Here is a 12263-nt window from a genome sequence, read left to right as displayed (position 1 = left end):
TTGTAAGATGTTTAAAGTGTATATGCAAAAACACAGACTTTAAGTGCACCCAACACGGCAAAGCATGAAATGCATGCATACAATGGAACTATGACTCTCTGTAGCTGATGCTCTTGTTTTATGAAATCAAATGTGTGGCACAGATTCTGTGCAGATGAACCACATGTATTCACTGAATACAGAATGTCTGAATAGGCTATTTTCTGGAATAGGTATATCTGATGCGCTTCCTAAGGTTTTAGAATTGGTGATGTCATTATTTGGCATAGCATTCTCCCTTATTAAAGTAAGAAAAGCAACTAAAATCTGATGTGCATGGGGTGGTGACACATCCAACACTGATCAGCTGAGAAGGTGTAGCCACACTTAACATTCAGTTGCTAATGGAACTCAACTGTTTGCAGTCCAACATCCGCAGTATAAGAGAACATTGACTGTTTGGAAAGGCACTTGAGAGTTTGAGGATTGGAAAGAGGTCCTGAGCCACAGAAAATAAGGAACACTGGGAAATCAGGGATAAAGAAGCTGAAGGGAGAACAGATAGAGGAGGAAACTCTAAAGTAAAGCAAAGTATAAGAACCAAAGGAAGAAGGGAACAAGAAAAAAGGCTCATAAGTAAAGTCACAAGGCTTAGGATCAGGTGGCATTCTGTGGGCCTGATTATCTTCTATTAAAGATAATCAGGCAATAAATAAGAGACTAGCTAAAGGACATTGTGATTTCAAAAACTAGATCAGATAAAACACAACACAGTGGCAATACCAGCAATGGGAAGGAAAAAGGGAAGGAAAGAACCAAGAACTAGGCAGGATTGGGGCTGAGAACTACTGACAGGAAGGAAGCGGGCAAAGCAGGACTAGAGAGTGAGGAGGACACAGAGAACAGTGCAATAGACATAAATAATAAATAAATAATAATAATAATAATAATAATAATAAAACTTTTATTTATATCCCGCTTTTCTGTTACAAGACAATCAAAGCGGCTCACAACATATTAAAATCCACATTTACAAAATTATGTCCCAAATTCCCCCCCCCCTTAAAACAGGATTAAACATGTACAATTAAAATATCTATTAAAAACACAATTTAAAAATACAATAAAAATATAACAAGGACAGAACAGTGGGCTAATCCATGTTGTGGGGGGCAGTCATTCTGTGGCCGGGCACTTTATTCAGGAAAGGCCTGCCGGAAGAGATCCGTCTTGACAGCTTTTTTAAGGCTGTCTAAGCTGGCAATTTGACAGCTCTCGTCTGGCAGACCGTTCCATAGTTTACGAGCAATTGCAGAGAAGGCCCTCTGGGAGGTTGCAGTTAGTCTGGTTTTTAAAGGCTGCAATAGATTCCTCCCAGAGGACCTGAGGGTGCGGGGCGGATTATATGGAAGCAGGTGATCCCTCAAATAGGTTGGACCCAAGCCATGTAAGGCTTTAAAGGTTATAACCAACAACTTGTACTGTGCCCGGAAACTAATAGGCAGCCAGTGAAGAGATTTTAAGATGGGTGTAATTCGGTCACTCCTAGTTTTTTCCGGTGACCAGCCTGGCTTTTGCACTAGTTGAAGTTTCCGGACTAGGCACAAGGGTAGCCCCATGTAGAACGCGTTACAGAAATCAAGTCATGAGGTTACCAGTGAATGTACAACTGTTTCTAAGTCCTTTACTTCCAGGAAAGGGCGCAGCTGGCATATCAGCCGAAGCTGATAGCAGGCACTCCTGATTGTCGCATTCACTTGGTTCGTCGTGTGAAGCGACGGATCTAGGAGCACCCCCAGACTGCGAACACAGTCCTTTGTGGAGAGTGTGACCCCATCTAGGACTGGAGGTTGCAACCCTATACCTGGTTTGGGGGTCCCTACTGTAAGTACCTCAGTTTTGTCTGGATTCAGCTTGAGTTTGTTTTTCTTCATCCAGCCCAAAATCCTGTCTAGCTCTGCAAAGGACATGTCCAAATTCTGTTACCACTATGATATTACATCACAGCACAGTGAACCTAAGTATAGTATGCATACACTTATGTATGTTGGAGAGGCAGGAACTGAGTGTGTGTGTGTGTGTGCGCGCGCCTTCAAGTCAACTGTCAATGTATGGTGACCCTATGTATTTTTTGTAAGGTTTTTCTTAGGCAAGGAATATTCAGAGGTGTTTTGACCAGTCTCTTCCTTTGAAAGATAGCCAACAGCACCTGGAATTTGCTGGTGGTTTCCCATCTAAGTACTAATTAAGGGTTAGCTTCCAAGATCAGACAGGATCTGGTGCCTTTAGGGTATTTATAGAACTTCACATATTGATTTGAAATCATCTTGCTGCTACATGGCTGCAAACAAGACATCATGTTACTTGTTCTAGGTCATACTGCTAACGGCACTGAAATAGCCAAAGAATGATTTAAGATGATTGCATTGGGTATAGTTTGTTCCTTTACACCGTGAGTATGGGTTTCCTGATTCTTTTGGATTTGCACCTGCCAGCATTACAGCACCATGTAAAAAGTGGGAAAGAGCATCCACTATTGGACAGGGATCACATATGCAGCTACCCAAATTATTTTAAATCTCTCAAGTAGCCCAAGAAAGCATCATATAAGGAAGGAATCTTGTTATCATAATCAAATAATACAAGTTGGGCCCCTTTATCCAAAATCTTAGGACCAGAAGTGTTTTGGATTTTGGACTTTTTCAGAATTTTGGAATACTGAGATGTCTTGGAGATGGGACAAAAGCCGAAGTGTGAAATTCATTTCTGTTTCATATACACCTTATACACATAGCCTGAAGGTAATTTTATACATATTTTTAACAATTTTGTAAATGAAACAAAGTTTGTGTACATTGAACCATTAGAAAGCAAAGGTGTCACTACCTCAGTCACCCATGTGGACAAGTTTAGATTTTAAATATTTTGGGTTTTGGAATTCCAGATAAGAGAGACTCAACCTGTATGTAAAAAGGTTTGCTGTCTCCAATGCTATCTTGATAAAATGAGGCATTACTAAGACTATGGTAGGAATATGCAAGAAGGATGAATGTTTAAGGGATTTATAGCTCTGCCTCTTAAACTCAGAGAAAATTGTACGTTCCTTGTTTTGTCTGTCTCAGTCACACACATACCCCTTGGCAGGAAGTATAACTTCCTTTGCCTTGAAACAAACTGCCCTCAGCTAAGAAACTGTGAACCCTGAACAAACAAACTCAACCAGAAACATTGCTGAAGAGAATCAATGTGCAGAATTAACTGTTTCAAGGAACTGCAAGAAGCATAGTAGGTTAATAAAGGATGCAGCCATACTCTGCGGATCTGAATGATTTGTTATTTACAACCGCAGCCAACAGTGTGATCTGCCTTGACCTCATTTCACTTCATCTGTCTGATTAGAACCACATCAGAGATGTCTGGCTGCCTCAGAGGGCGTCACAATGAACGGTTGCTATGGTGGGTCAGAGTACTTGCCAGTCTGTACAGTAGTCAAGACTTTGAACTTGGAAGGGGAGAGGGAAGAAAAGAGACTGAAAAGAGTTTCTTTGTAATCTTAATCCAAGGCTGCCCTTTAGTAACTGGGTGCTTCCTCTGTCTACAGGTGCTAATTCAAAATGAAGATCCCTCCCCACAAGTTTTCACATTAGCCTAAGTGTAAATTAAGACATATGTTGTAAAAATAATATTTTAAAAGCGTATTATTTATTCCTCCTTCGCAAATTTTCCCCATCAGTTTTCACAAGGAGTAAGATTAGCATCTTGTCTAGACTGAAATGTGTTTGCTTTGCTCATGTTTGTTTTAGTCTTATATGTATTATTCTCTGGTGCACATACACAATATCACTCAAGGTGGCTCAGTTACCCCTTAACACACATCAACTCTTTCCCTTATTGAACACAATTATTAGTGGTTATAAAAGTAGACTTTTCCACTATTCTTAACAATGGAACAGAGTTTTTAATAAGTCTTGACAGTGGTGGATAAGAAACTTGGGTATGGAAGTAATTAATATTAATTAATCTCGGCTTTATCAGGGAACAAACAAGTGCATACACTAAATATCAAGTAGAAGGAAGAAAATACTTTGAAATATTTGTACTACTTAAAAAAACACATACAAGTCCCCATCAGGATTATTGTCTCACTCCATAAAGTCTGGCAATATTTTCAAGAAGTGGTAAAAGTTTTAAAGAGTTTAATTGTTTCAGTGTACTTTTATTAAGTAACACAGCAATGACACAATGCATGGGTGGACAAGTTGTAATAAACCAAAGGGGCTTTGATAGCCACACTGGATTTAACCTAAGTGTCTAGAGGGTGGCAGCAATAATGTATCACTACATAATCCAATCCTATGTATGTTTCCTTAGAAGTATGTCCCATTGATTTTTATTCAGATTACGTTCAAGTAAATGGCACAGTACTTCAGTCTGTATGAAAGAAGGGGTTTCTTAATTCTCCACCATAAACCTTTCCATCTGCAAAAAGCAAAATAAATGTTCTAAGCCCTGAAAAGTCTTAAATAACATTGTAATTTGAGACCAATCTTCAAAGTGCCTAATCTTGCTTTCTTTCTTTTTTAAAGAGAACAAACTGTTCAAAAAACCTTTACTGTATTTCCTTTATGGGTTTTACTATATTATTTCTGTGCTGTTGTTTTTTGCAAAGCCTATCAAATAAAAAAAAAAGATTTTTAATTTATAGGATAGTGTCTGATTTTAGTACTTACTTGCCCTCTGCTGTCACGCAAATATCCATATAGGTATCTGCAGCATTATTATCTAATTTTTATCAAGTTACCTCAAATTAAATACTATGAAATTTAGTTATAATAGATTAAGATAGTGTGGCAAATCTAGCTCCATTTATTACACATATTCAAATAATAATTTGTGTATGGAAGAAAGTTTTAAATTAAATTTGAATTTAATTGCAGACAAAGCTGAATATCATGCTCAAAATGATATGATTTCAAAACTGAAACAACTGCAATCAAAGAAAAGTTATCTAGTACTGTTGTGATATATCTCAGAAACCAGAGGTAAAATCATAAGGCATTCTGTGGGTATTAATAGAGAGTGGTTCCATTAAGGAATCAGAAAAAATAATTATTCCACACAGATATGAGCACAACTTTGGTATACCATAATCTGACTAAAGCAATGTACTTTGATACTTGGAATGAAGTCCCACAGACTGAAATTAGAATTCCTTCCAAGTAAGCATACAATGTTTATGGACAGCAGGTAAATTTTACCTGCAACAAAGGTATACATAGAGTTAAGAAATAAAGAAATCAGACTCCAATGCTATAACTGTTTGTGCTGTTGTTAGTTTTAAGAAAATCCCATTACACAAGGAACCAATGCATTACTCAACAGTCCCAAAACTAGAAGATCATGTTTGTGAAATTTGTTTGCACGCCATACACTTCCAAAAGGATTAGTAGAAATCAGTAGAAAATTAGTGGACTTGGATGGTTTGATATCTTAGAGAATGTATTTAAAGAAAATACATCAGAATAAGTTTCTGAAACACTCCTTCCTCCTTTAGTCTGTGATCATAACAAAATAATGCATTTGTAAATGCACACAGAGAGAAGGAGAGAGAATGCAGTTAGTACTAATGCTAACCTTGCAGGTCACATTCCCTTGAGTACCACTTCATCAGAAGTGAGAAATGAAGTCTATTTGGAAGAGCAGACAACGAAATTAACAAGACTGCCTCCATGTCAGCCAAAACATCATTATGGCTGATTAGCCTGGAGGAAAGGACTGAAAATAAAGGTGATGAATTTGAAAAGAAAAGGGGGGGAAATGTGGAGATGGGGATTGGAAGAGGAGGAAAGGAACATTTGGCATTTCATTGCACAGTAGGCAGAAGCTGCATACATATTTTTATAGGCAAAGAAAATACTGTCATGTGTCGGGGATTCTTTAGTAGATAAATATTCAAAAGCCACAGCCAAAACAGTTTAAAGACTGGGGATGAGATGCAAGGGAGAAGAGGTGGGGAGAGAAGAGAAAGCCAATGTAATTGCTGCAATATTGAGAGAAATCACATTTTCCATGGACATTGATTTTTAATTTGCAGAACTTTTAAGAGGAAATAATTTGACACCTACACCTCCAACAGTCATTATTAGACCTGATGTGTCTGGCGGTATAGCAACTACATCAAGGGCACTGCCACACCAAGAAATGATACAGACAAGGGTGTGTGGAGATGGGGTGGGGGCAGTATGGGGTGACAACCACATAAACTCATTAAAAACAGAACAACTGTTTAAAAATCTGGGCATCTCCCAATGCTTGCCTGTGCTTCAGAGTTTAAAAAGGAAGCACAGCATGTGCATAATATTACAGAAGAGTAAAGAAAGAACAGTGTGTTAATACATTTGACTGCATCCACTGTAATGCTATACATGCCTATGCAGAAGCTTAATAGGTCTAACTGTAAGGTAAGTTGGTGCAGAATTGCAGCCTGCATGATTTAAAGTCCACCCAGCACATTTTATAAAGTGATTTTACCACCCTACCTCACTTACATATATCCCCCCACATTAAAAAAAAACCTAGTTCAGACATGTATTGACAACTTATTACAGCACAAACCAGTGTTAACATTTTTAGAAATACCCAGGAAGTAGAATGGAGGGGTCCTGCTCTTTGATCCCTAGTACAATACGTTGACTTTGCCCGTTTTATAGACACTCTAACCACACAGGCGGAGGGAAAAAAGCCAACTTTGTCTGACTTAGCCTTTCAGAAGGCTAGACAGAGCTGTAATCTACTTCTCAGACCTAGTGATTACTATTTATAGTCACAAATTCTAGTTTGTTGGACATAACGTTCGCATTCCCAAGGTGCACATAAACACACACAGAGAGACAAGGCTCCTCAGTTAGGCAACGTAATTGCTAAACTATTATTCTACTCTGTCGTGGTAGATCCCCCTTTCCATTCATGTCACCCCTTCTCCAAAGATTTGCAAAACTGAAGCTTTTCACAGGCATAGGGAAGCAGCAGCTGACTCACCATTCTGGAGTTGGAATGGACAACTCTTAACAAGAGCTTTGCTAAATCAGTCCAGACTCATCTGGTCCAGCATCCTGGTATCCTCCAAAGGTGCCACCTAGCTGCCTTGGGGAAACTCATAGGGCAGACCACAAAAGCCCCCTCCCATCCCCCTGGATCGTCCCTGACACCTAGCATTCCAAGATAGACTACATTCCAACTCTGGAGGCTCTCTTTCAATTATCATGGCAAATCACCTTGAGATGCCTCTCAGACATGTACCTTTAAAAATATAATGGCTGGGTGTGCGGTTTGGGGCTAGAAAGAGCTGGGGAAACGGTACAAAAGATAACCTGGAAAGAGAGAGCTAAAAACTGATACAGCATATATTTGTAGTTTGTGTGCCTTCAAGTCCTTTCTGACTCATGGTGATTCTAAGGTGAACCTATCATGGACTTTTCTTGGCAAGTTTCTTCAGCCGGGGTTTGCCATTGCCATCATCCTCTGTGGCTGAGTATGATATGCCTGAGGACATCCAGTGGGTTTACATGGCAGAGCTGGGACTCAAACCCAGGTCTCCAGAGTCCTAGTCCAACGCTGAAACCACTACGCCACAGTATTCTACCTTAATTCCCTGAAGGCACTAGATGCTGTCTGATCTTGGAAGCTAAGCAAGGTCAGCTCTGGTTAGTACTCAGATGGGAGACTGCCCATGAATAATAGGAGTTCCTGGCTATATTTTAGAGGAAGGAACTGCCAAAACAACCTCTGAATAGCCCTTCCCTAAGAAAACTGATAGGTGACCAGACAGCCTCCTCTTCCAGGACATGCCCTACATTTCAACCTTCTGTCCAGGAGGAATTCCAAAACGTCCTGCGTTTTGAGCATGAATAAGAAGCAGGAATTTATACTTGTAGGGGTGTTTTTTAGCTTTTTATTTGGAGATATATATATATATATATATATATATATATAAAGAGGAGCTATCTGAATCTCCTGTTCCCTCCCCTCCCCAATTATGCCAGAGGGAAAACAAGGCTTAACATCCAAAAATATTTCACACTCCTGATGCCTCCTTTGCACATACATTAGACAATTAAATCGAATGCAGGGGTGCACATGCATAATGTGGCATAGAACTGGCAAGTCTCCCTTATTACAAGAGAGGGCTCCTATTTTAAGGGTCAGGAAGCTTTTCCTTTTATACAGACTGTGAACATGATGCAAAACCCTGCTATATCTGTGTTTGCGGGTCATAAAGAGAAAAAAGAAAGGTGTACCATATAGTTTACGATTTTAGACAATGATCTGAGCACTAGGACTTGGGAGATCAGGCTTTGATTCCCAGCTGGGCCAGGAGAAAACCACTGGTGGCCTTGGGCAAGTCACACTCTCTCAGCCTCAGGGGAAGGCAAGAGCAAACCTCCTCTGAACAAACCTTGTCAAGAACCCCCCCACACACAGGTTCCTCTTAGGAAGTCAGAAATGACTTGAAGGCACACAACAGTAGCAACAAATATAATGAAAGGCTGGAGGGATGGGAAAGACTGGGCTGGGAAGGGGGGGCTGTTAAGACTCCCCAACGTCCTCCTTTTCCAGGACATGGAACTGTCTAATTAAAATGACTGTATGTACAGCGCTGTGTAAATTTACAGCGCTATATAAATAAAGCTTAATAATAATAATAATAATCATTTCAACCTTCTGCCCAGGAGGGCTTCCAAAATGCCTTCCCTTTGGAGCAGGACCAAGAAGCCTGGGTTGATCTTTCTATGGGTGGTTTTGGCTCTTCTTGGGCCATGTCCTCCATTTCAACCTTCTGCCCAGGAGGAAGGGTTCCCAAACATCCTCCCTTTGGAAGAGGGATTTATATTCCAACTGAGCTTTTTTTGTGAGAAGGGGAGGGGGGCGTCCTCCATTCCCCCGAGGGTCCTCCATTTCACGGGACCTTGTCCTCCTTTGGCTAGGAGGACATCTGCTCCCCTGTCCTGGCGTTGCTGGCTGGAGCTGCTGGCTTTAAATAGACCCAGCAGACTTTGCCGCCGTCTGGCTCCGGGAAGAAGACAAAAGCTCCCTGGGCTGCGTCTACACGGGGGAAATGATCCAGTTCGATCCCGCTTTAACTGCCTTGGATGGAATTTTGGGCTTCGCTCTGGTGCCACAACCAACTACTGTGCCCCAAATTCCATAGCATGGAACCAAGGCAGTTAAAGCGGGATCAAACCGGATTATTCCTCCAATGTGGACGGATGGTCGACTTGGGAGGAGGTGAAGTAAAGTGTGGGGATTTTTTGGGGGGGAGGGAGAGCAGGAAAGAATAAGCTTCACAGGAAGATCGCTTTTTAAAACAAAACTTGAGAGGGAGGGAAAGGGGTTGGGAAAAGAGAAAACTTTGTATTCTCCCTCTCGGAAAGAGAAAAGAAAAGAGGGGACTCCGAAAAACCCCAGAGGATCCAAGGGAAGCCGGGGGGCTCTTGGCAAGGTTTCAAGAAGAAACCCCCTCCTTAATAATAATACTAATCAGGTAAATAAATAAATACACAGCTCCTAATTTCTCTCTCTTTGTAAACAAGTTCTCTCTCTCTGCCCTCCGCCGCCGCCGCCGCCGTTTTCTGCCTCCAAAGGGCGAAAGTATGGGAACCACTGGTTTATGTTATTTCTATCCGCCTTTCTTCCAAGGCGGCTAACAACATGTATACAACACAACCATAACAACTGTACAAATATAAAATTGGAAACGTACAAAGTGAAAAAGGCCATTGCACCCCTGCGAAAGAGAGAGAGAGAGAGAGGGGAGAAAGAAAGACAGAAAGAAAAGGAGAGAGAGAGAGAGAAAGGGAGAAAGAGAGGGAAGGGAAGGGAGTTTTCCCAAAGAAAGTGCGGGGCTACTCACTGATCTCCATACTCTGGAACAAAGACCTCTTGCAGTTGCAGGTACAGGAGACATTGGGCTGGTTGGCTCCGCTTGTGCTGTTGAGACCCATCAAGTTATACATTTAAAAGAAGCAAAACAAAAAAGGAGGGAAGGGAGGAGGAGAAGCCACCAAGGGAGGGACCCTCTTCAGGGGTCTCACCATAAAGCCCCCCTCTCTCTGCTTCTTTCCCCCCCTTTCTTTTTTGTCTCTTTCTTCTGAGACTTTTTTGGGGGGGAGGGGGAAACCCTTAACCATTAAATTATAGATATTTAGCACTCTTTCCTCCTCAGAGCCAAGAGCTCTCTCTCCTCAGCTCCAGCCTCTCCATTTCCTCATAAGTTGGGGAAAATGAGAGAGAGTAGAAAGAGAGAGGGACTCGTTGCTACTTTGTTTCTCTCTCCCTCTTCCTTCCTCTTTCTTTCTCTCTTTCTCTTTCTCTGTCTCTCCTTCAGCAAGAGCTTCCTAACTCCCTCCTCCTCCTCCTCCTTCCCTCTCTTCCCTCCCTCTTCTGTCCTTTGCTCCCTCATTCAAGTCCAAGGAGATTCAGTTTCAGGAGGGAACCAGGGAAGGAAGGAAGAGGGAAGGAGCAAAGGAGGGAGGGAAGGAAGGAGGGAGGGAGGGAGGGAGCCTGGGAAGAAGCAGCAGCAGCAGCAGCAGACAGACGGGGTGACGTCAGCGCTAGACTGGGACTGCCCTTTCTGGAGGGCGGGGCGGCGGCGGCTGGAGCAGAGGCGCGGAAGACAATCTGTACAGAAGAGAAGGCGCAGCAAACAGAGCAGGGGAGAATGGCTTTGCCCCGGCTGGGCCAATCAGAGGCGGCCCTCCTCCTCCTAGCTCCGCCCCTTAACTCCCTTGCCCTCTGCTGCCCATTCTGGGGGCTCTTTGAAAAGGGACCATGCTCTGGTTGATTTGTTAAGGTTTTGCAAAAAAGGGAGGGGAGAAGGAATAAAGGGAAGGTGTGAGACTGAAAGGAAGCAAACGAGGGAGTGGGGCTGGGGGTTGACCCTATGTGTGTGTATGTGTGTGTGCATATTATATATGTGTGTGTACATATATACATGTGTATATGTGTATGTATGTATAAGTGCATATATACATATGTGTGTATGCATGTATATATATGTGTCCATATATATATGTGTGTGTGTATGCATGTATATGTGTATATGTGTGTATATGTGTGCGTGTGTCCTTATATATGTGTATGTATACATATACCTGTGTATATGTGCATGTATGTGTATGTGCATATATGTGTGTATGTGTATATATATATGTGTGTGTATACATATATATGTGTATGCATGTGTGCATATATGTCTGTGTGTGCATATATATATATATATATTTCATGCATATGTGTATGTATGTGTCTATATATGTGTGTATGTAAATACAGTATAGATATATGTATATGTATGTGTATATATGTGTGTATATATATACATGCAGCCAGCCCTCCTTATCCACGGATTTTTTATTGATGGGTTCAAGAATCCACGGTTTGAAAATAATCAAAAAATGTATAAATTCCAAAAAGCAAACTTTGATTTTGCCATTTTATATCCATTGTATTTGATGGAACTCGAGCATCCATGGATTTTGGTATCCATCTGGAGTCCTGGAAACAAACCCCAACAGATACCAAGGCCCTACTGTATATATATATATATATGTGTGTGTGTGTGTGTGTGTGTGTGTGTGTGTATTGCGTGTATGTGTGTTGAAACTCTAACTTTAGTGCTGGGTAATGCTTGATTTAAGGATAGCAGGAGACCGCTCCAGATTGCAATGCCAGATTGTTGTGTGCCTTCAAGAACCTTTCATGGTGTTTTCTTGGCAAGATTTATTCACAGGGGATTTGCCATTACCTTCTCCTGAGTCTGAAAGAGTATAACTTGCCTAAGGTCAGCAAGTGGGTTTCACGTCTAAATTGGGAATCAAACCCTGGTCTCCAGAGTGTGTAGTCCAGCGCTCAACCCACTACGCCATTTTCTCTTGACAATCTTACTAGCCATACAAATGCAATGAATCCTAAGGCATTTTAAAGCCATATGTTTTATTTCATGTATGACAAGACTTTTCTTCTCACCCTGAAACAAATTAATACAGCTGGGTCCCTGGAACGTTTTTACAGCTAGGCAGAGTCCGTAGCTAAATGTCCTTGAGCAGCCCAGGAGGAGACCGTGAAGGTGATGTTGTACCGCGTCATAACTGCTTGTATCAGCATCTGGTGTTCAAGTACACTCTGTCTGAACATGGACATTTCCTTTATTTGGCTTGTATATCCCTATGGATCTGTTCACCATAAATTTTAAAAGAAAAGTATGTCGGTGGGGGAGTGATTTCAGC

The 12263-nt window shown here is 41.4% G+C and overlaps 1 protein-coding gene across 3 annotated transcripts in view; it reads right to left on the bottom strand.

The window, feature by feature from the left end:
* The window catches only part of PMEPA1 (prostate transmembrane protein, androgen induced 1), a 103682-nt gene extending 93177 nt beyond the window's left edge, over nucleotides 1-10505 (bottom strand). For 2 of the 3 annotated variants that reach the window (XM_089513749.1, XM_089513750.1), the window contains exon 1: nucleotides 9890-10505. In XM_089513749.1, coding sequence (XP_089369875.1) covers nucleotides 9890-9992 — 103 coding nt within the window. In that variant the 5' untranslated portion in view covers nucleotides 9993-10505. Of the gene's footprint in view, nucleotides 1-7017; nucleotides 7037-9889 lie in introns of those variants that run through there. The other variant, XM_089513751.1, reaches the window with a different exon arrangement.
* Nucleotides 10506-12263: the final 1758 nt, after the last annotated feature.

The sequence above is a fragment of the Sceloporus occidentalis genome, unplaced genomic scaffold, assembly GCF_023333645.1.
Source record: "Sceloporus occidentalis isolate IW3139 unplaced genomic scaffold, rSceOcc1.0.p SCAF_3, whole genome shotgun sequence".
In the NCBI taxonomy this organism is placed as follows: Eukaryota; Metazoa; Chordata; class Lepidosauria; order Squamata; family Phrynosomatidae; genus Sceloporus; species Sceloporus occidentalis.
This window is presented reverse-complemented; position numbering and strand designations above follow the sequence as displayed.